This window comes from Phyllostomus hastatus, unplaced genomic scaffold, assembly GCF_019186645.2.
Source record: "Phyllostomus hastatus isolate PE091 unplaced genomic scaffold, TTU_PhHast_1.1 phas_scaffold_11, whole genome shotgun sequence".
Taxonomy (NCBI): Eukaryota; Metazoa; Chordata; class Mammalia; order Chiroptera; family Phyllostomidae; genus Phyllostomus; species Phyllostomus hastatus.
The window spans coordinates 2,821,600-2,846,035 of NW_025334005.1; the positions used below are offsets into that span (position 1 = coordinate 2,821,600).

Below are 24,436 nucleotides of genomic sequence, written 5' to 3' on the forward strand. Positions count from 1 at the left end.
AATATAGCCCTGGCTGGCGTAGCTCAGTGGATTGAGCACGGGCTGGGAACCAAAGTGTCGCAGGTTCGATTCCCAGTCAGGGCACATGCCTGGGTTGCAAGCCATGACCCCCAGCAACTGCACATTGATGTTTCTCTCTCTATCTCTATCTCTATCTCCCTCCCTCCCTTCCCTCGCTAAAAATAAATAAATAAAATCTAAAAAAATGAATATAGAGCATTACTCACAAGTGAACAGGGCTTAACTACCAAGAGGTTAGTGGGGAACTTAAACAGGTAAGACGAATGGATGTATGAAGCAGCAACTACCTCTGGGCCTGAGAAGAGTCTACAAGAAGGGAGGGAGTACCTGGGAGGAGCCCTCCCCCCAACCAAGGCTGACATCCTGACCTCACTGGGGCAGGGGCTGGGGGGCAGTGTGGTCAGCTGAGGGGCAGGGAAGTTCACGGAGGTGCCACCAGCGGGGCCGGGAAGCGGAGCACCAGCTGCTGGGTGCTGGCACTGCCCCCGGGAGGATATCTGCTGGCTGCGTTGTGGCAGAAGGAAGAACAAAAGCACCAGAACCAGGAACACGAGCCTTTTGTCCCTGCAGGGTCCAACCAGGGTCTCTGCCAATAAGGCCCTGTGTACCTGCAGGCAAAAAGGAGACGTGCCCAGCGTCCCGCCCCCTCGCCACGACGCAGGGCAGAGCAGGGCAGACGCAGGAGAGACGCGAGCTGAGAGGCGGCCCGCCGATGACTGGCCCGGGGCTGGTTGGCACGCTGCCCGCGGCGGCTCTTCCTTCCTGTCTGCCATGTGGCCTCTTATTACAGGAATGCGCCACACTTTGTTGATCTATCCCGCTGTTGCTAGACTCCTGGGCAGTGTCTCGTTTTCTGCGGTGGTGAACATGGCTGCTCTGGACATGCATGCCTGTGTCTTCTAACGCGCATGCGCAAAGGTTTACGAGACAGTGTTACCGACGGGCGTGCAGACAGGCGTACGCACGGGTGCACAAGGGTACGGTTATTTTCAGCCCTGGGGGTGGCTGGGCGGGGCCCACTGTGTCCAGGGCCCCACTTCCCCTTTTTACCCAATGTGCTAACCTTTTTGCGGTTTTTCTGTCTGCCATTGTGTAAAGAGAGTTGGGAGATGCTGCTTCAGGGCTACGTAGGAGGGAGGCTTTGGACTGCAGGGCATCAAAGTCCTACTTCGGTGATAACTCCCAGTGGTCCCTCTGTTGCTGCCAGGGCTGTGTGGCAGCTGCCTGTACCCCCACCAGTGCTTGGTGTCCTGCAGACTGTCAGTCTGGTGGGCGCGCAAGCTGCCCTAGGGGCCCCCTGCCCGTCTCCCTGAATACCCATGAGGGCAAACATCCTGCCGTGTATACAGACCATTCATGTTTTTCCTTCCAGACTGCTTGTTCGTGTCTTTGGCTCAGTTTCTGATTTTCCTCATTGATAAGTAGGAAAGATCCCCTTTCTACATTGTGGATACGATTTATGTTTCATCAGTCAGCGTTCCAATGCGGAAGCTACTCTCGCCACGTCGAACTTTGAGGGATTCCGTGTAGGGATTTTCTGTGTATAGAATAATTGGGAGGACCGGAGACCTGGGCTCTCAATTGGGCTTTCAGAAACGACCTTTGAAACGCCCCCGCATTGGAGGACCCTCCGTCCCAACTGCTGGCTCTCTGGAGTTACACCACTTTGGCTGAGCCTTGGGAAGCTGCCGTTGGCGTGCGGGTCCTGGGAACCGTTGTCTGGCATCTGCAGACGGGAAGTCAGCACCAGAACTGCTGGCCGCAGAGACCACCGTGCCTGGCACGCAGCCTCTTGACTGCTGCCCACACGCGTGACCATGACCCAGCCCCGAGGTCAGGCCTCACGCAGCACATGTGGCCGGTGGGACCGAAGTCACACAGAAGCTGAGCTACAAACGAGCCCAGGGAGCCGAGCGGTTCTCTTTCCAGCCTCTGAAGTGCAGGAAAGCAAGGGGTGGGGTGAGGTGTGGGGAGAGCCAGCGCACCACGGCTGCCACCCCCACTCTGTCACCCCACATTTACGTGTCCTCTTCTCGTCCCCAGACGCCCCAGCAACACATCAACAACCACACCCAGCGACGGAGCGTCGCTCTATTACTTGCCAACTGTTCCATTTGCCGTCACACCCATTTCCGGCTGTTGTTCGTTGTCCTTTGGTTCCGTCCCAATTCCAGCTTGTCATCCTGTAATTTACAGGCTAAAATATGAGCCACCACCAGCACAGCCTCTGCCAGGCTTTCTCAACCTTGACGCTACTGACATACTTCTTTGTCAGGGGGCTTCTCTGTGCACAGGACGAGGGACACAGTTTGGCCTCGCCGCCCACGAGAAGCCCGCTCAGACGACTCCCCGGGGCCCATGCCTGCGCTGTGTGTAGCATTGAGAGGCGTAGCAGGGTCCGTCTGTTTGTCCATCTTCCAGACGGTCAGCCCAGGCACCTGGCCCTCTCCCCGGCCTCACGAAGCCCCCAACTTGGCTCAGGACCGCTGGCGACAGACTCTCCGGGTTCCTTGGCACCGCCCTGCTCGGGTGACACTATCGCCCGTGGTTCTCTCACGTTAGGGGGCGCTAGCTGCCTCACCCCGCCCGCAGAGGGCCGAGCCCACCGCTCTGGTCGGTGTGGGAAAGGGTCCTGCGCCCGCAGCTGGAATCCCGGACCATCGGGTCTGGGAGGGGCGGTGCGTCTCTCTCGGTCCCGCCTCGGGGGCGGAGCCGAGGTCCGCGCAGACCGAGTCCCAGACCCCAGGAAATTGGTCTGCGACTCCCTCCTCCACTCACGCCTGTTCCCTCCCCTTTCCGAGAGACCGATCCCCCACCCTCGGTCCGCGCTGGTGCGGGTGCGGCGCACCCCTGTGCCCCGCCCCGCTCTCCCACCCAGGCTCATCCCGCTGGACTGCCATGGAGCGAGGAGACACCCCGCAGGACAGGCGAGTTGGGGGCCGAGAGGGTTGAGTGCGGAAATACTGATGGCGGTAGGCGGCGCAGACCAGGTTCCTCGGGGCGTTCCGAGGCACAAAGCTGAGAGGATGGGACTACAGTTCCCATCAGCCGCCTGCCTGCGCTGTCCTCGCCGGGGCGATGGGGGCTGTAGTCCGCTCCCCAGCGGGGACGGGGACGGGGACGGGGACGGGAGGGGCGGCCGAGGAGCTGCGTGCGCCCTCGGGGTGACCTTCTGCCTGATCCCCACAGGTACCACCTGGTTGGGATCAGCTTCTTTATCCTTGGGCTGGGCACTCTCCTTCCCTGGAACTTCTTCATCACGGCCATCCCGGTGAGACTGGCGGCTGGAGTGACAGCCCCAAGGCCACAGCCACCGTCTGTCCCTCCAGCCGCCTCGGACCCTAGGCACGCCAGGCCTTTCCCTACCATGCGGACTTTGCCTTCTCACTATGCCCGTGTGTCTGCCAAAGCATGAAACCACTGAGAGGGAAGGTGCCCCTTTGGGGTCTAGGAAAGGCGAGCTTTCGAGGCCCCGGGGCTCCTAGAGGGGCAAGACCACCAGCTCAGGAAGCTGGGTATCATTCATTATTCCTGGGCTAGTCACTCCAAAACTGGCCTACCCGAGCCTTTGGTTTTCTTTGAAGTAGTATAAGTTACCCCCCATCCATCCAACAGATCGTTGATGTGCACCTGCTGTGTGTGGGCCGGCCCCGTCCGCTGGGCGGCGCGGGGAGGGGAGTGCGGGAGGAGACAGACCAGGGAGGCCCTGTCCTCACGAGCTTGTGATCTCTCTGGGGAAGGCAGCAATGGAGGGCATGGTTCCCTCTGCAGCTGGGTTATTCCGCACAGCTTTCCAGAAGCTCTTCCGAGCCTGGCTCTCTGCCGGGCCCTGGAGATGCAAACCTGAATCCGCCCTTGGTCTTGACAGCAAGATGGGCAGGTACCAAAGAGTAGTGAATAAGGTCCCCCGACCTGGGGCACCCCAGGCTTGCAGCAGGGTCCTGTGGGTCCCCGGGAGAGGGAGCGTCCCTTCTGCTCCGGAGAGGAGGTGGCTTGTAACTTGGGAGAAGGGGAGTACAGCATGTCGAGGGAGGCAAGAAGAGGAGGGAGCATGCCAGACGGAGATGGCAGCCTGGCAAAGGCACGGAGGCAGAGGGGTGCTGGCCTGTTTGGAGAAAGGGGTGCCTGGAGCTCAGTGGGACAAAGCCGGAGATGGGGCACAAAAGGGAGCTCTGGTTCCAAAGGGCCCCCAAGGCTGCTCCGAAACTCAGAGGCTTTGCCCTGCAGGCCATAGGGAGCCGTGGGGGGGGCGGGGGGGGAGGCTGAGCAGGCCTGGGCTCCAGAGAGGATGCAGCTGGTCAGCACTAAGCCGGAGCCTGGCTGGCTGTGGCCCTCGGTGAATACTCGGGAATCCAGAAGCGGCCTCGGAGTGGGGGTGGGGGCTGGCGCTGGGGCACAGACGAGGAGGGTGGTCTGGGGGTGGAGCAAGGCCCCCGGCTGCAGGTCCTTAGGGCTTGGGCTCTGTCCCAGACGTCAGCTGTTCAATTCAGTGCACGTTCACCAAGCTCCGACTGTGTGCCAGGCGCTGGGGACAGTGCAAGGACAGAGACAGTCCCCACAGACATTAACCGAGCCATCCCATTGGGGGAGGGGGGTTGCGCAAGGAGGAGGCTGGGGGGGTTCCTGAGGGCGTGTTGTGTGGTGACTCTGTCCCCGCTCTCCTGGCACCCTGGCAGTACTTCCAGGGGCGGCTGGCGGTGGCCAATAGCACCAACGGGACCTTGGGGACCAACCACAGTGGCCCTGCAGACGCCTTCAACTTCAACAACTGGGTGACGCTGCTGTCCCAGCTGCCCCTGCTGCTCTTCACGCTTCTCAACTCCTTCCTGTACCAGTGGTGAGAGGCCCGCCCGGGCCCCCTCCCAGGCCACCCCCCACCCCTGCTGAGACAGCTGCATCTGGGTCCAGGGAAGATCCCCCGTCCTTCCTCCACGCCCCCTGCATCTCCCCCCTCTCACTGTCCAGCCCTGGCTGAGTCTCTTGCCCACCTCCCTCTGCCCAGCTGGGCCCCGCCCACACTCACCGTGCGCCCCCCCGCCATGTGCAGCATCCCTGAGACGGTGCGGATTCTGGGTAGCCTGCTGGTCATCCTGCTGCTCTTCGCCCTGACGGCGGCGTTGGTCAGGGTGGACATGAGCCCCCGACCCTTCTTCTCCATCACCATGGCCTCCGTCTGGTTCATCAACTGTGAGTGCCACTGCCCCCGCCCACCTCCCAGCCGGCCCACCCCACCCAGGACTTCGGCCCGGCCTCTCTTGTGTAACTGAAAGGACCGATGTATCCAGAAAGGGGAAGACAGCAGCAGTGGCAGCATCCACGTCCCTGATGAGAAACTGAGGCCCCGAGGGAAAGGCGAGGCCCCTTGTGCCAGGCCCACAGCGGCCTGAGAGCTGGCCTCCTGGCCCTGAGACCTCGGAAGAGGAGCGCCCTGGGAGGGCGGGTTGTTACCCCAGAATGCCGGGGGTCTTATGCCTGCCGGCCTCATCCAGAGTCCCTGTGCATCCTGCTGACACCTCCTCCAGGGAGCCCCAGGCCTGCCTCGTTGAGTGGCAGCCTGTCCCTCCGCAGCTTTCTGTGCCGTCCTGCAAGGCAGCCTCTTCGGGCAGCTGGGCACCATGCCTTCCACCTACAGCACCCTCTTCCTCAGCGGCCAGGGCCTGGCTGGGATCTTCGCTGCCCTTGCCATGGTCATGTCCATGGCCAGTGAGTAGACTTGGGTGGCCCCTGGGGCTCAGGAGAGTGCCAGGAGCGAGGTGCCTGGGGTTATGGGTGGAGCCTGAGGTGACGGGGCGCTGGGGACTGGGTTTGGGGTCCGGAGCAGGGCTCCCGGGTTCTGCAGCGAGACAGCGACTGGGTGACGACTGGGGGAACGTGGGGCCAGGCGCGGGTTGCTGAGGCCAACTGGGATGCAGTAGCAGCAGGTTGAGGCTGAGGGAAGGAGGGACAGGTTTGGGGTCCAGATAGACTTGTGTTCAAATCCCACTTCCTCGGCTCCCTAGTGGGGGGTGCCGGGCGAGGCTCCTAACCTGTGTCAGTTTCCCTGCTTCCTCACCGAGATGGTTATTATAGCTCCATCCTCAGAGTGTAAGGAGCAAGTGATAACAACGAGCACATAGTAGGTGCGCAAGAAAATGGCCCAGAGGGAAGGGTGAGAGAGTCCCGGGTTTGTCAGCGAGAGGAGTGGAAGGGGCCGGAGGTGACCCTGAGGAGGTCATACCAGGGAGTGGGACCAGAGTGGTCAGCCCTGTGGGAGCCGGTGGGACCAGCCGCCGCGCCCCTGCAGCTGCAGTTTCTGCGCAGGTGGTGTGGATGCCCAGACCTCTGCCCTGGGGTACTTCATCACGCCCTGTGTGGGCGTCCTCGTATCCATCGTGTGTTACCTGAGCCTGCCCCACCTGGTGAGCCTGGCCCTGGGCTCGGGGCTGCGCTTCAGAGCATCTCAGATACAGTCCAGACCTGAGTCTGAGTCCCCAGGAGAGGCTGGGGAGGTGGAGGGGACCTGGGCCCAGTCCTGATCCCCACAGGAGTCAGCCACGGGGGCACCCCAGCCTCTCAGCCAACAGGGTGTGGAGGGATGCAGACACCCGCACCAAGCCAGGCGGGGCCAACGCTTTCCTCCTGCAGGAGTTCGCCCGCTACCACCTGGCCAAGAAATCATCGCTGGCTCAAGGTCGGGAGCTGGAGACCAAAGCAGAGCTCCTCCCGTCTGGTGAGCCCCGGGCTCTGCTGGGGGAGGTGGAGACCCAGCGGAGCCTCGAGCCACCGCCACAGGGAAGCGTTTCCTCTCTGCCCCCAACTGGAGCCCTCCCCCCTAGTAGCCTTGTGTGAGCAGAGGCAGGAAGAAGAGCACGGGCAGAAGGCAGTGGGATTACACCGTCCCCATTGCTCTTTGGGCCTCAGCTCCCTCCCCTGTAAAGCGGGGCGGTGGTAGAACCTCAGGTACGCAAGGTCTGCATCCACATGCATCGGAGTTTGAACCCTGGCTTCACAGCACCCAAGCTGTGTGACCTGAGGCAAGTCACTCAACCCCTCTGAGCCGCCGTTTCTTTCTTGTAGAGCAACGGCAGTGACATAATCCACTTCAGGTGCTTAATCTGCCTGACACACGTACGTGCTTAATAAACAGCAGCTGAGCATACTTCCGGGGCTGAAGGACAGTCACTTGTTTTAATTGCTGGGAATCTCCCTGCGACGGGCAAGGGTCACCGGCATGACCCTACCCTCCCCTCTTGCCCCAGACGAGAAGAACGGGATTCCCAACAGCCCTCAGAAGGCAGCCCTGATTCTGGATCTGGACCCCGAGAAGGAGCCACAGCCGGAGCCGGAGGAGCCCCAGAAGCCAGGAAAACCTTTGGTTTTCACCGTCCTCCGAAAGGTTTGGCTTCAACAGAACCCACAGCTGCCATAACCCACGGGGAAGAGAGGGCCGCTGTCTCCAGCCCTCTCCAAAGACTCGGAGTGGAATGGGGCCTTAGGAGTCACCGTGTCCACCCCGAGGTGACAGGGTCATTCACAGTAGGTCGGGGATACCGACCAGAGCCCAGATGTTCTGCTCCTGTGCCAAGACTTTCCTTCTTTTTTCAAAAATTGCAATTTATTTACTTTTAGAGTGAGGAGAAAGAAGGGAGAAAGAGAGGGAGAGAAACATAGATCGGTTGCCTCTCGCATGCCCCCAAATGGGACCCTGGCCCGCAACCCAGGCCTGTGCCCTGACTGGGAATCGAACTGGTGTCCTTTTGGCTTGCAGGCCAGCGCTCAGTCGGCTGAGCCATGCCGGCCAGGCCAGGCCAGGGCTGTCACAGGAGGGTCGGGGCTGAGCGCGGGGCCCCAGGTCCGCCCCGCCTGCTCACAACCCTGCCTCCGGCTCCAGATCTGGCTGGTGGCGCTGTGCCTTGTGTTGGTCTTCACAGTCACCCTGTCTGTCTTCCCCGCCATCACAGCCATGGTGACCAGCTCCGCCGGTCCCGGGAAGTGGAGTGAGTGTCGGGAAGGGGCCAGGCGGGGCGGGGCGGGGGTGGGGGTGAGGGGAGAGGGGGAAGAGGGGAGGCAGGACCAGAAGGAGCCTCCTCTCTCTCTCCCAGGTCAGTTCTTCAACCCCATCTGCTGCTTCCTTCTCTTCAACATCATGGACTGGCTGGGGCGGAGCCTGACTTCCTACTTCCTGTGGGTGAGCACACCTGGGCCAGGTGATCTGGCAGCTTTGGGAAGCAGGTGGTGGTCAGAGGGTGTGAAAGGGCACAGAAAGGTGATCTCCGGACGGTCCGACCGGTCTGGGCCTGGCAGTGGGACAGCCCGACGGGTGGCAGTGAGCCCCCGGCCCCAGAAGCGATGTCCAGTTGACCTGTGTCCCTGGCATCCGGCCCGGGGCCCAGCCCTCCGTGTTCAGAGACTGTCACGTGGAGGCTGCACCACGTGAGAGGGGGGACAGGCTCCCGAGTGTCTGGATTGCTTCCAGCCAAGATGCCGCTTCACTAAATGAAATATTTCGAGAAGGCTCCACAAAGTAGACCGAAGCAGAGGTGCACTGATCCCAGGAGCACGGGGCCCGGATCCCCAGCTGCCAACGCTGGTCAGCAGCCGCACCCTCCCCAAAGAGGTCTGCAGAACCCCTGCGGGTGGTCGGAGGAACTGCGTTTGAAAACCGGCGACGCCGTCTAGGGCCTCTTCTTCCAGTTCTGCCAGGGAGACACCAGGGCCCGAGACCAGGAGCAAGGAGGCTAGCCCCGGGCTAGTTAGTTCTTGATGGCTGGGGGGCCCTGGCCCAGTCCCTCGCTCCCCAGACGCCCTAGAGCGGGGTCCTCGCTGGCTCACGTAGGGTAGCTCAGGGGAAGTGAGCGATGAGTCTGTCCTGGGTACCGCTGGGGCAGAGAGACCTGCTCCCGGGGCCCACCCTGAGCCCCGCTTGCTTCCGCCGCAGCCCGACCAGGACAGCCGGCTGCTGCCCCTGCTGGTATGCCTGCGCATCCTGTTCATCCCGCTCTTCATGCTGTGCCACGTGCCCGAGAAGTCCCGGCTGCCCGTCCTCTTCCGGCAGGACGCCTACTTCATCACCTTCATGCTGCTCTTTGCCGTTTCCAACGGTTACCTGGTGTCCCTCACCATGTGCCTGGCGCCCAGGTCTGCGGACGGCTGGGGAGGGCCTGGGAGCGGGGAGGGGGGACCCAGCCTGCAGGGCAGGACTCTTGCTGCTCCGCCTGGCCCGGCCCCAGCTGTCTCCCGGCCACGCTGCGGGTCAGGCCGGGAACTGGGGAAGTGCCCGTCTGCTGAAGCCACCCAGGCACTTGGTCCCGGGGCCGCCTCTCTGGGCCTCAGCTCCCCGGTCTGGGAAATAAGTGGGTCGGCCTGCCGTTTGCTAGGGCCCGGCTGCTGCCAAAACCATCAGTCGAAGGGGAGCTGAAGTTTTGCTCAAAAGCAGGGTTCGTGGGCTCTCAAGGGGCACTGGAGTTGAGAATCCAGAGAGGTGACGGGGTGGGGGGCAGTTTGGGGATAGAGATGTCCTTGTCCAGAGGCCTCGTGTCCCCGGTCAGGAAGCCGAGGTCCAGAGCGAAGGGCCCAGTGACCGGGAGCCGGAGGCTGGGTCCCTCCAGACGAGAACCCGCGTGTCTTGTGAGGAGGGCCGGGGGCACCGGGGCCAGGGCCAGCTCAGCGGACGGCTCAGCGTTTCTAAGAGCCGCTACCCCTGTGCGTTCTAGGCAGGTGCTGCCCCACGAGAAGGAGGTGGCCGGTGCCCTCATGACGTTCTTCCTGTCCCTGGGGCTGTCCTGTGGAGCCTCCCTCTCCTTCCTCTTCAAGGCGCTGCTCTGAAGGTCCCGGCCGGGGCTCCACCAACAGCTCTCTCCTCTCCGCCCGGCCGGCACGGAGACCCCAGCCCGGAGGGTTGGCGAGCCGAGCTCCAGGTCTGCGGGTGCTGGGACGAGGCGGGTGCTGTCTCCTCCCCGGGCTGCTGGCGGCCCCCCCGGGGGTACTGCAAGGGAGAATTCACCACCGGTCATTCCAACCCTCGCCCAGGACGGAGGCGACACCCAGAGACAGGCTACTTAGGCACACACGAGAGCTCCTCGAAAGGAGGGCAGTCAGGGAAAAGAGGGCCAAGGGCCGTCAGGAGCGCATGTACACGTCCATCACAAGAAACAAACCCGCTCGTCGAGGGGCACCAGAGGCCACAGGCAGCCACTGGCTGAGGGAGTGGCTGCTGGGCCAGCCCAGGGCAGGAGCTCGGTGGCAGCCCTGCGGTCAAGCCTCGGACCCCAGGACAGGATGCCAGGGAGGCTGAGGGGAGCAGGGAGAAGGAAAAGGCGTCAGGGGGCTGAGGGCACTCCAAGGACCCTCTGGGCCTCAAACAGTGTTTTTGCCTGCCTGCGTGCACTGTGCCACGCAGCTGGCAAAGCCCTCCCACCCGCTTTCTCACAAAGTGGAGCTGAGGCCCTCAGAAGGAGCCAGGCAGGGACTGTACCTGCCCCCCTTCATACAAGGTAAGGAAACTGAGTCCCGGGGGAAGTGACCAGTCTGTGGCAGAGCCGGGACCCAGCCCCCACCTCCCTCCTCGTAGGTGCTGTTCTTCCCACCCATTCCTGCTTCTCTTCCTCAGGGGGCTCAAGGCAGAGCTCCAGGCACTTACTCCACCCTTTTTTTTTTTTTTTTAAATACAGTGGGGCAGCAGGGAGAAGGAGGGATCAAAACAGCACGGTGAGCCCTGATCGGTGTGGTTCAGTGGGTTGGGCATGGTCCGCAGAGGGAAAGGTCACCAGTTTGGTTGCATCGGGGCACACGCCTGGGTTGCGGGCCAGGTCCCTGGTTAGGGGCATGCGAGAGGCAACTGATCAATGTTCGGGGTCTGAACCCCCCATCGCAGGCATGTACGCTGACCGGGAATTGAACCGGCAACTTTGTTTTGTGGGGCAACGCCCAGTGAAGGGCTCATTCCACCTTTTTGTTGTTTTCCTCTCTGACCCTGCCCCTGGGTCTAATAACAATCCTCTTCGTTTGTATAATGAATTCACTGAGTCTTTCTTTCCGAAGTGCTTTCAGCTCTTTTGGCGTTGGTGAGCCGGGTGGGGTAGGGATGATTGGACCCATTTGGCAGATGGGATGGCTGAGACCCCAAGAAGGGCAGAGATGTACGGGCATCCCTGCGATGGCCAGGGGTATTGACTGACCTTCAAGGAGCCCCGTACCCCTGGACAGAGCACCGGGCTGCGTGGACGATGATCGCCCCTCCCCTCCACCGGTCTCCTCCACGCCCCACCGCAGGCGCCCCCTTTGTCAGAAATGGAGCTTTCCAGAGGCGGCCAGCCCATTCTCTGAAGGGACGGAGGAGGGGCCTGCTTCACCGCGCCCCTGTACCACCCTGCCCAGCCCAGGGAAAAGCAAGGTTTCTGTTTGTTTGCCATGGCAGGCACTGGCCTTGCTGCCCCCTTGCTGTCCTGCCTCCGTGAACAGTCCCTGGCAGCTGTTATGCACCAGGAGCTGAGCCGGTAGGGCCCCCTGCTCAGAAGCCAGGGGCTGTTTTGCTGTCAGAGGAAAAGGAAGCAATGCATGACTTTGGTAGCTGAAATGAATTGGCCTCACGGAAGATTCCAAGCAAGGATTCATTCCTTCAACCACGACTCACTGTGCTGGACCCAGGCTGGCCTTAGGACCCTGGAGCAAAGGAGACGTGGTCCCTGCTCCCAAGGCAATGGGAAGTGGCAGGGAACTAGTGAGGGCCCCGCAGCAGTGTGGGATGCGAGGTTCCCAAAGAGGGCCACGGATGCCCCTGTGAGCTCACGGATGCCATCTCAGAGGAGGCGTTCCCCCAGCTGGGCTTTGAGGGATGAATAGGAGTTTTCTGGGCTGGACTGGGGAGAGGGCGTCCCAGGCAGAGGTGCTAGAGAGTGCAGAAGGCACGGATGTGGCGTGTTCAGGGAGCCGTGGGGACTTCTGGCCGGGGGTAGGGTGGGGAAGCCTTCAGAGTGTGAGGGAAGGGAGAAAGGAGAGGGTGAGGCGGGAGCGGTGGTTTCTGGACAGAAGACAAAGGACCTGAGTGACGAATACTAAATGGGATGGGAGAGAGGCGGAGGGATACAGGAGGGAGAGGCCGCCTGTCTCTACAGTGGCCATTAACCTTAGCGGTTAGGTGCATGCGCACTGACCCGGAGTCCTGGATTCAGAGCCAGGCCCTTTCAGGGCACAGAAATTCACCCGTGTAATCCACCACACCGCGTGTTAGTGGGTGAAGGGGGAAACCACGGGATCTCAGTTGAAGCAGAAAAAGCATCTGACTAAAACCCAACTCTTTTTCTAGATAAAAACACCCAACAAACAAGGAATAGATGGGAACTTCCTCCATCTGACAGAGGGCATTTATGAAAACCCCATAACTAATGTATCAATGGCGAAAGGCTGAAAGCCTCCCCCCCCACCCAAGACCAGGAACAAAAGAGGATGCCCCTCCCCCCACGCCGTCCACTCACCTTTGCGCTGGAAGTTGCAGCCAGAGCAGTTTGTCAAGGAGGAGAAAAGTGCAGCCTCCAGATTGGAAAGGAAGGAGTAAAACTGCCCAGATGCACGGGTGATATAATGTAAACGCACGCAGAAAGCCCTAAAGCATGCGCGCGCGCACACGACTATCAGAACTAAGAAAGGAACGCGGCGAAGCCGCAGGATTCAAGATCCCCACCGAGTACAGCCGTGTTTCCGCAGGTGCGGTGCCGCCACTGGTTCCGACGAGTCCCCACACCAGGCCATACCCTGACGCCAGCTGAGTGTCCCACAACGCAACGCAACGCAACCCCGACTCTGTCTCCCTGGAGAGCTCACCTGATTCCACAAGGACGCAGCCCCACGAGACTGCCCCCCCTCTTCCTGCCAATGGCAAGTCCAGGTGGTACCCCCTGTACCACCGACCATTGGCTAGAAGTCAGATTCCAGCACTCCTCCTCACTTAATTTACTAGCGCAGCTCACAGCACTCAGAGAAACGTTCTCTTGCTGAATTACAGTTTTATCACAAACGGCTCAAGGTCAGGAGCAGCCAGATGGAAGGGTAAGGAAGGTGTGTGGGAAGCAGACTCACCCTGGCTCTCCAGGCCCACCCTGTCTGTCCCGGAGCGCCTCCCCTTCCCAGGATTCACAGCGCTCTGGTAGTTACTACACATTGATTTAGCAGTCAAGGTACCTGTCCGTCCCCGCAGCCACTCCTCTCTTAAAGAACCCATGGTTTCCTAAAAATAATAAATAAATAAATAAATAAATAAATAATCAATCAATCAATCCATGGATCAAATATTCCACAAACACTTTTAAGCGCCTTGTGTATAAGGCTGGTGTGAAAATATTCGAGACCTGCTCGCGTGGGGTGTCTTGGGGAGAGAGGAGTGTGGATACAACGTCTCCCCTCTGGGAGACCCGCTGAGAGAGGAGAATCATGGGGCAGAAGAGAATAAGAATGTAAATGACCCACCACCCTCAAGTTCCACTCCTTTAGACAGGGAGGGGAGTGCTTCTCAAATTAATACATTGGCCCCTAATCTGGCATTGGGCAGAATTCCAGTTCTGGTCTTCCAGGTGCCACTGGACCTGGGGCCCTCTGGGGAGAAAGAAAAGGACCTCTGTAACCCCCGCTCAGTAGGTTCCGGTTCACGGAGTGGGAAGTGCGTGCAGAGGGAGGAGGTGCGTGGTGAACGGGGAGAGCCTGGGTTGGGCCAAATCGTCTTCCACCTGGTGCTCCAGACCGGCGGGATGTAGAAAATGAAGAATCTCCTCCTGTGTAAAACGCGAACGACGAGGATGGGATTCGAACCCACGCGTGCAAAGCACAATGGATTAGCAGTCCATCGCCTTAACCACTCGGCCACCTCGTCCCACGTAAAAGTCCCCATTTCCAAATTCCCTTATCTCTTATTTCCTCCACACCATTCGAGTTCCTTCTATCCAGTTTTCAGTGCATCCCTTGTAGGATCTGCAGGAAGGAGAGATGATGGAAAGAAAGGTTTGTGTGTGTGCGTTCCTTTCCTCCCGCCGCCGCCGAAATCCACACCATCTTTCACCAAGTTGCAGCAGAGCTCTGCCACGGTTTCCCCTCCCTGAGTCGGGAGCGAGCGCGCGGACATTTCAGGACGCGCTTGGTCCAGGGCAGTCGCGCACTGACCGGGAGGGAGTGGGGTCCGTGTCGCTGGGAACCCGGCGGTGCGGCCGCAGGCAGTTCCAGCGTTTGCAAAGCGCGCCGCGCGGGCAGCGAGTGCAGTAGCTCCTCCACTCCTGCAGGGGGCGAGCTGGCGCGCCCGGAGGCTAGTGCGGGCGGGAGGGGCTGTGCACCCGGTTCGGCTCGCCTCGGCTCGCTTCGGCTGCACTCGGCGGGCTGCGGTAAATCCGGGCTTGCGGCGGCTGGCAGAGGCTGTGGTCTGGTGGTCCCTGCTGCGCGCCCCGAGACCCGAGAGCCATGCAGATGTCCTACGCCATCCGGTGCGCCTTCTACCAGCTGCTGCTGGCCGCGCTAATGCTGGTGGCGATGCTGCAGCTGCTCTACTTGTCGCTGCTGTCCGGGCTGCACGGACAGGAGGAGCAAGAACAGTATTTTGAGTTCTTTCCCCCGTCCCCGCGGTCCGTGGACCAGGTCAAGGCGCAGCTCCGCGCCGCTCTGGCCTCCGGAGGCGTCCTGGACTCCAGCGGCGACTATCGCGTCTATAGGGGCCTACTGAAGACCACCATGGACCCTAGTGATGTGATCCTGGCCACGCACGCCAGCGTGGACAACCTGCTGCATTTATCGGGCCTGTTGGAGCGCTGGGAGGGCCCGCTATCCGTGTCGGTGTTCGCGGCCACCAAGGAGGAGGCGCAGCTGGCCACGGTGCTGACCTATGCGCTGAGCAGCCATTGCCCCGATATGCGCGCCAGAGTCGCCATGCACCTCGTGTGCCCCTCGCGCTATGAGGCCGCCGTGCCCGACCCCCGGGAGCCCGGGGAGTTCGCCCTGCTGCGGTCCTGCCAGGAGGTCTTTGACAAGTTAGCCAGGGTGGCCCAGCCCGGGATCAATTACGCGCTGGGCACCAATGTCTCCTACCCCAATAACCTGCTGAGGAATCTTGCTCGTGAGGGGGCCAACTATGCCCTGGTGATCGATGTGGACATGGTGCCCAGCGAGGGACTGTGGAGAGGCCTGCGGGAAATGCTGGATCAGAGCAAGCAGTGGGCAGGGACAGCGCTGGTGGTGCCCGCCTTTGAGATCCGCCGGGCCCGCCGCATGCCCACAAACAAGAACGAGCTGCTGCAGCTCTACCAGGTGGGCGAGGTGCGGCCGTTCTATTACGGGCTGTGCACGCCCTGCCAGGCACCCACCAACTACTCCCGCTGGGTCAACCTGCCTGAAGAGACCTTGCTGAGGCCTGCCTACGTGGTGCCGTGGCAGGACCCCTGGGAGCCGTTCTATGTGGCTGGAGGCAAGGTTCCCACCTTCGACGAACGCTTTCGGCAGTACGGCTTCAATCGCATCAGCCAGGTGCCTATAAGGGAGAGGGCAGGGGAAATGGGGCAGGAAGGGTGGCGGAGTCAGGGAGCTATGAGGGGTCCTGGATGGAAGGGGGGCACTGAGGCAGGAGGGATCATCGCTCAGCAGTGGCTGGGTGTTGTGGAAGGTCCAGGATGCCTCCAGAGGCGTGGCGGTGCTGGAAGCAGCTCTAGGGACGTCACTCTTGGCCCTGGGACTGTCATCCAATTTTGCTGACCTATCTCTCCCCCTGCAGGCCTGTGAGCTGCACGTGGCAGGATTTGATTTCGAGGTGCTGAACGAAGGTTTCCTGGTTCATAAGGGCTTCAAAGAAGCCTTGAAGTTTCATCCCCAAAAGGAGGCCGAAAATCAGCACAATAAGATTCTTTACCGCCAGTTCAAACAGGAGTTGAAGAGCAAGTACCCCGACTCCCCCCGTCATTGCTGAGTCCTTCCCTGCCCTAGTCTGAGAAGTCTCAGCCTCCTCTCTCCTTAGGCCGCCCCTCAGGCCTGACAAGGGTAAGAAAGGACACTCCACTCTACAGTGGTCGCTGCGGCGTTGGAACACTGGACTTGAATATGGGGTGCTGGGATCAAGTCCTAGCTTTACCACTAACTAGCTGTGTGGCCTTGAGCAAATCCTGTTCCCTCTCTGAGCCTCAGTAACCCTGTCTGCAAAAAGGGAGGTGAGACTACCTACCTCACAAAACTGCTGGGAGGCTCAGATGAGATGCTACGTGTGAAAACAGTCTGTAAGCTTCGTACAAATGTGAAGTGTTATTAATATTATTACAGTATTACTGTTGTTATTATTGTTATTATTATTAACAATCTTGGGTGGGTGAGCCGTAGGAGAGCAACCAGTATGAATGGGGCAGAGCTGAGGAGTCTGAGTACCTAACAAAACGGACTTTTGGAAGGGAATCCGGTACAGGCTTTGAATTTAGTTCTGAGCTTTCGGACTAAAGCCTAAACTCCCTGGTTCTCCCAGGCCTCGCGAGTTCTGAAGAAGGGAAGGGTCTGCAGGGTCTGCACCCTCGAAGACACTAGGCTGGTAATCTGTCTCCGGACGGCAATGTGTAAATAAACGAGTGTTCACACCTACAGCTGGCTCCGTGACTCTCCTGAACCGGGCAGGCGGAGGGGTCGCGGGTTCTCCCCAATTTCACGCCTTGGGGCGTCGGGGGGAGGTGGCTGTGGACCTAGGGGCGCCGACTGTAAAGGAAACCACAAAGGTTTTTCCGCGGGCTGATGGCCAGTGTGAATGTCGGTCGGTTGCTATGGAAACCAGCGCTCGGTATCCCAGCATGCCTCGCCCCAGCTGTCCAATTGTGAGCTTCCCAACGGGCGTCTTCTGATGACGAATACGGAAGCGCGGGCGGCACTCTCCCCGCCCCCACCAGCCTCCGGGTGAAGAGGGACGGACCCTGCGCTTCCCCGAGCCGGGCGCCGGCGGCCAGCACCCGCATCTGCAGCCACCTGTCAGGGAGTCTCGCACGTGAGGCCAGAAGCTCCACTCCCTGCGGTGCGTAACTCCACCCATGGGGCCCGGCTCGGTCTCTCCAGCGAGTCGGTCGGAGCCCGCCCACTCTCCAGGGCCAAAGCGGAGACTTAACCGGCCGGACGCGTGCGTGGCCGCGGGCCCCAAGCTGGCCGCAGAAGGGCCAGTGATTGTCCTGCCCGTGCCGGCGCCTACGGGGATGGAGCGGGGCGGGGAGGCTCTGGGCGCGCCGCGGAAGCGCTGAGTTGTCCTCTTTGAGGGTGGGGACCATGGCGTTCTGCCTTCGAGATGCTCACTTTCTGAAAAGATAACTTGCCTTTGCACAGCGCCTTACGATTCGCTTTTCCCTCCCTCATTCCAGCAATCTTACAACCCTCAGGGGAGCAATGGTTATTTTCTCTTTGCACCCGGGGTAAGGAGAGGAGGTTGGCATTTAATGAGCTCATTCAGTAGAACAGGAGGCCTCGCCCTTTCTGTCCCGATTACATTGCATCTTACCAAGTAAATATATCTAACAGTGCAAAGAAATGGCAAAACTTGGGAACTGTTGGAACCGAGACTTGAGAATGGGAACGATGAGACCGGTTTGGAGAACTGAAGGTTTCAGGTCAGGTTCAGATTGTTTGTGAAATCGTCGAGGAACGTGACTAAACTCTCCTCAAGTCCCGTGATTTTACACACTTCGAATTGCTGTCAAGGAAGGTGAACAGAACACTTCGGGTTTGCTACCACTGCAGGGGCTTGGGGCCACCAAGAAGTAAAAGCCAACCCCCGTCTCGCAAACGTTCGTTTTGTTTAATTTGTATTTGCGAACCCTCCGGTCATCGAGTTGGTACCGTGCTAGGTGAATAAGGCGCATGTGCAGCCCTGCCCCGGGGAAGCTCGGTGTCTGGTTGGGGAGATAGACAGGAGATGGGCAAGAAGAGAGGAAATGTCTGGCAAATAAGGCTTCCAGGAGGGGGCGGGGTCTGTTCCCATCTAAAAGCTTCCTGGAGGGGGCGGGGTCTGTTCCCATCTAAAGGTCGACGGGACAGTGCCCAGAGAAGCTGGCGGGGCATCACAGTGAACTAGATAGAACCCTCAACAGGCAGAGAGATTATCTGTTGAGAGGACTGTTTCGTCTTGCTCTTAGGTGACTTCTTGGAGCATTTGACACTGTCACCGCTCCTTCCTTCTGCAGTTCTCTCCATGACTGACTCAGGTTTTTCTCCTCCGCCTGTTGGTAATTTCTTTCTCCCTTGCAGGGGCCTCACTCTCTGGCCCTTTGATGACCCTGACAGTTCCATCGTGGGTGACTTCTCACTCCACACACTCGGCCTTGCTGGTCGCACCCTCTCCTGCTGCCTGATCAGTCGCTGTCTGCCATTGACCAGATCTCTGCAGCCCAGATTTCTGTCCGAGGCTCAGACCCGTGTGCCCCCAACCCTGCCCCTCCTCTCATTTCGGGGTCTTTGCACACGCCACTCTACCTGGAATGCCCCCTTCCTGGACCGGCTCTGCCCGTCTGTCTGGCCCTGGTGCTGCAGGGACCCAGTTAGACAGACACCTCAGGCCTCTGCTGTCAACGCTTCTCCCACCACACCGACGGGCTGCCCCTTTGCCCGTTGCTCCCAGGAACTTGTAAACAGCATGAGGTCAGAGCCTGTGTCTGCCCATCACAGCCGTGCCCAGCACCTACCGCGGTGTCTGATGGCCCCTAGTCTATAGGAGAGTTCCCACAAATACTGAGTGAATGAAAGAAGGAATGCTTAGCAGTGTTCGGTGTTGCTAGAAGGCAACCATGATAAGCACGGAAGAATGCTGGCATCAGGCACAGGGCGGCCATCAGCTAACGCTGCTGGATCGGGTTCAGCTGAGAGCGGCCATAGGACCGGGAGGCTAAGCAGTAGGAGGGGCCGGTGTGCACGGGCCTTGAAGGCACAGCCGTGAGGTGGGGACGGGGAGCAGCTGAGTGCCTAGGGCGAGGTGTTGCGTTTCTGCTTTTCCTAAGTGGTGGGGAATACCTGAGCGTGTCTGGAGCGCCGTGGAGGGGAACCGTCAGGAGGGAGCATTGAAAATGCAGAAGAGGGCGGGGCCCCGCTGACGTGGAGTCCCAGAGGAAGCAGAAGGAGATGGGACCGGACCCGGAGCACAGTGAGAAGACAGGAGGCCGTAGACTGTTTTCAGCAAGTGGGGTGGGGGGGGAGCGTTACAGGCAGAGGGAAAATGGGGGTGGGGAGGAAGGGAGAGCCTGGTGCTGTTGGAGGATTGGCCATGAGACGGTGGGGCGGAGGGGCTGCACGGGCAGCCTAGTCGGGGCAGGGTCTCGAAAGCCCCCGTCAGGAGCTGGGCCCACTCCCACAGGCAGTGAGGAACCCACCCTGGGCCTTCCCCATTTTATGGGTGATCACCTTGGCCAGGATTCCCGGCTGGGGGTCACCAGCCATATCCCAGGGTGTGAGCACTGCCATGGCTTCTGGGAGATGCGCAGGCAGGACCACGTGCAGCCAGGGTGAGTGGCCCCCACCCAGCGTGTGCTCGGGGTGTGGCGAGTCCATCACCTCCCCTGCTGCCCCTGCTGCCCCCGCTGCGGTCGGGCTCCACTGGACGCCCCTCGCGGCCACTTTCCCACCGGCAGCTGTGGGCAGGGATGAGCGATGGCTCCGTGCCTTCTTCCAGAGCCCAGATGCCGGTGCAGCCTCCAAGCAAAGACCCGGAGGAGATGGAAGCAGAGGGCGACTCGGCCGCCGAGATGAACGGGGAGGAGGAAGAGAGTGAGGAGGAACGAAGCGGCAGCCAGACCGAGTCGGAAGAGGAGAGCTCAGGTGAGACACACACACACACACACACACACACACACACGAGTGCCCACTCCCTCCTCGCCCGCCCTGACCGGCCTCTCGCCCCAGAGATGGATGACGAGGACTACGAGCGGCGCCGCAGCGAGTGCGTCAGTGAGATGCTGGACCTGGAGAAGCAGTTCTCGGAGCTAAAGGAGAAGTGAGCCTGGGGCGCCCGGGGCTGGGTCTTCAGGCACCGGGGCGGGGTGGTGGTGGGGGCAGAGGCCGGGGGCTGGGCAGGGCCTGCCGTGGACCAGGCGCTCGCTCGGGGCGCTCCGTGTGTGTTTGAGGGAGGAGCACATTTTACTTCCCAGGTTGTTCAGGGAGCGGCTGAGTCAGCTGCGGGTGCGGCTGGAGGAAGTGGGGGCCGAGAGAGCGCCGGAGTACACAGAGCCCCTGGGGGGGCTGCAGCGGAGCCTCAAGATTCGCATTCAGGTGGCAGGTCTGTGGGCTGTCCCGTGCACTGGGGGGGGGGGGCGCCCACCAGTCCTTCTCCCTGCTCCCCACCAACACAGGGTCCCCTCCACTCTCATCCCCACCCTGCCCTGCCCACGCTCCTGGCCCTGCTGGCGGGGGGCACTGGCATCCCTGGCCCAGCTGGCCCTCCCATCACCCCCCCCCCCCCGCCCCTGCAGGCATCTACAAGGGCTTCTGCCTGGACGTGATCAGGAACAAGTACGAGTGTGAGCTGCAGGGAGCCAAGCAGCACCTGGAGGTGACTGGTGGGCGCCGGGGGAGGAGGAGCGGAGTGGCCCACCTGTGCCTCCTGGCTGAGCAACCCCTGCCCCTTGCAGAGCGAGAAGCTGCTGCTGTACGACACCCTGCAGGGCGAGCTGCAGGAGCGCATCCAGAGGCTGGAGGAGGACCGCCAGAGCCTGGACATCAGCTCAGGTGAGGCGCGGGCGGCCCTGGGCACCCTCCCCAGTCCTGACGGCCGGTGCCCACCCCTGCCCGGACCTTAGCGTCCCCTCCTGTCCCTGGGGTAGTGGGACGGTGGCTGTGGGAGCTGAATGAGGCCAGGGAGGGGGAGGGCCTGGCACACCGGGGTAAGGGGGTGGTTCCAGAAGAGTGGGCCCCCTGCTGTCTTTCCAGAGTTCGGGGTGACACCCTTCCACTCCCACACATCCTGTAGCCACGGTCCGTTCTGTGTCCTTAGTGCCTGCAAACCACGTGGGGCTCTGGGGAGGCAGGAATTGTCATCATTCCTCGGTCCACTAAACAGATGAGGAAACCGAGGCCCACACAGTGCAGGGACCTCTTTCCCAGGTCGCCCATCTGAGCCGTTGGGACCTGAACTCGCTTCTGCCCCCCAAGCCCAGGGTTCTCTCCGCTGCTGCCCCGGGAGGTGGTTGATGGGGAAGGGCCGGCAACAAGGGTGGGGGTGTCCCGGGAGGGCTAGCGCCTCGATCCTGACTCGGGGTCTGGGGACGCAGAGTGGTGGGACGACAAACTACACGCCAGAGGCAGCTCGAAGACCTGGGACTCCCTGCCACCCAGCAAGAGGAAGAAGGCACCCCTCGTTTCCGGTATCCTTCCACCGACGGGGCCTGAGCCGGGCCGGATGGCAGCCCCGGACTCGGGGCCGGGGGGATGGGGGGGACGAGGAAGAGAGAGTCAGACGAGACACATTTGTGGCCGGCTGGCCTCGTGTGGCCGTGCCCAGGCAAGCCCAGCGGTCAGGAGTTGTTGGCGGGGTCATGCATCTCCCCTGGGCTCTCGGGACCGTGGAGAGTGGAAACGTCTGCCCAGTGACCCCCGTGATTTCCTGAGCCTCCTGGCTCCCCCCCAACAACTTGGGCCTGGGGTGCGTGCCGGGCCTTCCCACCCCCATTGCTCGCTTTCGCCCTCTGTCCGTGTCTGCCCTCTGTCCGTGTCTGCGCGGGGCTCAGCCAGACGCCGTCCCCCTGGGAAATCTCTCCTGGTCTTCCCCTGGCGGCTGCGCCTCCTCTCTCCCCTGCACCCCTGGGGCCTAAACGGGAGGGTGGGGGGTACCCGCACCCCATATGGGGAGCAGCTGCCTCTGCCCCACGTGGGCGTGAGCCCTTGCGTCCGGGGCCTGCCGTGCCTTTTCCCTGGGGCACAGCCCCGCACAGAGCGGCATTGAATCCCGCCCCACCCCACCTCCCCCACCCCCGCCCCGCTCCCCTCCCCCGCACTAGTCCGCAGTAGCCAGGCTCAGGGCACTGGCCGCCTGCTGACAGGACTCAGGTGCCGGGAGGGAGAAGAGAATGGGAGGCGAGGGCGTGGGGACCTCAGGTGCAGGGCACAGGAGGGCAGAGTGGGTGGTCCCCACTGGGGCGTGTGGGACCCAAGGAGGGTTTTCGGAGTGGAAGACACTGGGGTCTGTGTGTCCCTGGGGAAAGGGGCCAGAGGAGGGGACAGTTAGGGGGACAAGGAACAGAAGAAGCAGCGCCCCCTAGTGGGTTGGATGCACCTTGGTCTGCTGACCCTGAGACTGGAGAGGGGGTGAGCGGGAGCCAAGGTGGGGGAGGTCGGGGTGAGGCTGGGTGCCCACCGCACCCTCTGGGGAGTCCGCAGCCCACACCCCCCAAAGAGATCCTGGGGGCAGGGCCTGGACTCGAACCCCTGTCCCCAGCACTGCCTCTCCCGAGGGTCAGCACTACCCCCCAGCCTGGGCGGTCACCTGCTGCTCCCCTCCCCTGGGCTTCCTGCTTCCTTGACCCGCGCTGCAGGCCCTTACATCGTGTACATGCTGCAGGAGATCGACATCCTGGAGGACTGGACGGCCATCAAAAAGGTGGGTCCGTGCCGCCCGCTCGCGCCCCGTCTCTGGGCCTCAGGGGAGCGCCTGGCATGCGGGCCCCCGCCCCGGACACCGCTCTGGTCTCCGCCCCAGGGCTTCCTGGGGGCCCCCCCCACCAGGTTCCCTGGCTGCTGCCCACTCACACGCCTCCTTCTGTCCAAGGCCGCCCCGCAGCAGGGAGCGTCTAGTCCGCGCTGGCCTGTCTTGTTCCTGGGCAGGTTCGGATGGGGTAGCAGAGAGGGAAGGTGGGAAAGCCGCTGGGCTGGCCAGGCCTCTGGCAGGGGGTCCCGGGAGAGCCTTCTCTAGAAAGGGTCCTGTGCTCTCCCCCACCCCCGACCCCACCCCACCCCACCCCAGGGCCGCGCGGGCCCAGCAGCCCCCACCCCGGAGAGGCTGATGTGGAGGGGGCTTGCCAGGCCGGAAGCAGGAGGAAAGCCTCCCTGACGGGGGGGCTTTTCTTCTCTCCCACCCAGGCTAGGGCAGCTGTGTCCCCCCAGAAGAGGAAATCAGACGGTAAGAACCGCAGGGGCCTCCCGCCCCCAGCCCGGCCCCCCCCCCGCCCCCCAGGGAGCCCAGAGAGAGGCAGTGGCCCAGCCAGATGAGGGGCCTGAGGCCCTCAGACAGTCTGGGTGTGAGGGCCCTGGGGCAGTCTGGGGGCAAGAGCCAGGGTGGGGGTGGGGAAGCTCTAAGCTGAAGGGGCGAGGGGACGGGGTTCCCCTCCAGGATGGGTCACCTGTGGCGCCCTGGGAGGGCCTGGCACCGGCGGGTCAGGCTGAGGCCACGCCTCTCGGTTTCCCGGGTGAAGGGGCCGCCCCCTCACTTCGGCTGCCTCTCACCGCAGTGACTTTCCCCTTCCCCCACGCCCCCAGGACCGTGACCCCGCCGTGCACCGCCGGCACCAAACCCGGGACTGGCGTTGCGTTGCTGCGGCGGAAGGCAGACCACGCAGGAAGGCCCTCCAGCACCGCTGCGGGGCCTCCCCTCGGGCCACCTCCGGTCTGGACTCCTCCTCTGCCCTCCTCGGGGCTTGTGCGGCGGGGCCCGGAGCCCCGCTAGCCAGGACGGGACTGTCCCCTGCGTCCCCAGCCAGCCCCTGCCGTCCCCCCCGACGGTCAGCCCCGCCGGTCACCTCCCTGACAAAGAAGACGTTGCTCAGGCCAGATCACATCCTCTGCTGCCCGTGGACCTGGCTCCCAGGCGCCGGGCCAGCGAGCTGGGCCCAGGTCACGGGCACTCTGGGCCGGAGGGCACGTGTGGGGCCGCCCTGGCTCTTGCCGTGGTCAGAGGGCAGGCTCCCCAGGTCCTGCCAAGGTCCTGCCGTCCTTGGGGCCTGCCTCCCACATCGCCGGGGGCTGGAATTAAAACATTTCCTGGGACTCGGGCGTGACCCCCGTGTGTCTGATTTACCTTGCAAAGCAGGCAGGGCCCCCATGACAAGTGCCCGAGACAGGCAGACACTGCTGGGTCCCTGGCATCTCTCGCCAGCAGGAGCCTACCCATTCTGACCTGGGGCACAGACTGGGGAGAAGGGGGCTCTCTGTGGCCCCTCCCCCGCTGCCCACCCAGGAGCGGGGCTGGGCCCTGGACTGCCTGGTGCTGGGGACAAGCCTGAAGCAACATGTGGCACCGGCAGAGCACGTGGCCTCCAACGGGGCGGGGGGCAGGGTGTCCCATGCCTGGAGACTGGGTCACGTCTGCACCTGCCCTGTCGTTGGCAGAGTGGCGAGGCGGCTGGCAGGGCCCCTGTGCGTGGGAGGCAGCCAGCGGCTGTGCCACGTGCTGACACCCCACAGCCAGACTCCCCCCTGTTTAGTGCCGAGCGTTAGAACCACCCCCAGAACCTCAGTTAAGCAAAGGGGTTAGTTTCCA

The 24,436-nt window shown here is 62.0% G+C and overlaps 3 protein-coding genes and 1 non-coding gene across 4 annotated transcripts; 3 read left to right on the plus strand and 1 right to left on the minus strand.

The window, feature by feature from the left end:
• Positions 1-212: 212 nt before the first annotated feature.
• On the plus strand, positions 213-11,020 carry SLC29A2 (solute carrier family 29 member 2). Its single transcript, XM_045855261.1, has 12 exons — positions 213-2,948; positions 3,211-3,292; positions 4,698-4,858; positions 5,069-5,208; positions 5,590-5,724; positions 6,322-6,419; positions 6,646-6,730; positions 7,260-7,396; positions 7,892-7,997; positions 8,103-8,188; positions 8,939-9,138; positions 9,714-11,020. Exons 1-12 carry the CDS (start codon positions 2,920-2,922, stop codon positions 9,823-9,825), a joined length of 1,371 nt encoding a protein of 456 aa, XP_045711217.1. The 5' UTR covers positions 213-2,919; the 3' UTR covers positions 9,826-11,020.
• Positions 11,021-13,779: 2,759 nt separating this feature from the next.
• TRNAS-GCU lies at positions 13,780-13,861 on the minus strand. Its single transcript has one exon. It is a non-coding gene; the product is annotated as a tRNA-Ser (tRNA).
• Positions 13,862-14,280: 419 nt separating this feature from the next.
• On the plus strand, positions 14,281-16,587 carry B4GAT1 (beta-1,4-glucuronyltransferase 1). Its single transcript, XM_045854984.1, has 2 exons — positions 14,281-15,495; positions 15,740-16,587. The coding sequence occupies exons 1-2, from the start codon at positions 14,440-14,442 to the stop codon at positions 15,929-15,931; spliced, it is 1,248 nt and encodes a 415-aa protein (XP_045710940.1). The 5' UTR covers positions 14,281-14,439; the 3' UTR covers positions 15,932-16,587.
• Positions 16,588-16,860: 273 nt separating this feature from the next.
• Positions 16,861-23,943, plus strand: BRMS1 (BRMS1 transcriptional repressor and anoikis regulator). Its single transcript, XM_045855130.1, has 10 exons — positions 16,861-17,008; positions 19,643-19,788; positions 19,873-19,963; positions 20,118-20,245; positions 20,439-20,518; positions 20,598-20,694; positions 21,237-21,329; positions 22,497-22,561; positions 23,041-23,080; positions 23,437-23,943. The coding sequence occupies exons 2-10, from the start codon at positions 19,650-19,652 to the stop codon at positions 23,442-23,444; spliced, it is 741 nt and encodes a 246-aa protein (XP_045711086.1). The 5' UTR covers positions 16,861-17,008; positions 19,643-19,649; the 3' UTR covers positions 23,445-23,943.
• The last annotated feature ends 493 nt before the right edge of the window (positions 23,944-24,436 follow it).

Excerpts from the sequence above, each read along its gene's own strand:
- SLC29A2 (XM_045855261.1), top strand. The coding sequence starts at position 2,920 with ATGGAGCGAGGAGACACCCCGCAGGACAG. Across the intron at positions 6,731-7,259 it reads AGCAGAGCTCCTCCCGTCTG|ACGAGAAGAACGGGATTCCC; the intron begins GTGAGCCCCGGG and ends CTCTTGCCCCAG. Across the intron at positions 8,189-8,938 it reads TGACTTCCTACTTCCTGTGG|CCCGACCAGGACAGCCGGCT; the intron begins GTGAGCACACCT and ends CTTCCGCCGCAG.
- B4GAT1 (XM_045854984.1), top strand. The coding sequence starts at position 14,440 with ATGCAGATGTCCTACGCCATCCGGTGCGCCTTCTACCAGCTGCTGCTG. Across the intron at positions 15,496-15,739 it reads GCTTCAATCGCATCAGCCAG|GCCTGTGAGCTGCACGTGGC; the intron begins GTGCCTATAAGG and ends CTCCCCCTGCAG.
- BRMS1 (XM_045855130.1), top strand. The coding sequence starts at position 19,650 with ATGCCGGTGCAGCCTCCAAGCAAAGACCCGGAGGAGATGGAAGCAGAG. Across the intron at positions 19,964-20,117 it reads TTCTCGGAGCTAAAGGAGAA|GTTGTTCAGGGAGCGGCTGA; the intron begins GTGAGCCTGGGG and ends TTTACTTCCCAG. Across the intron at positions 20,519-20,597 it reads GAGCCAAGCAGCACCTGGAG|AGCGAGAAGCTGCTGCTGTA; the intron begins GTGACTGGTGGG and ends TGCCCCTTGCAG.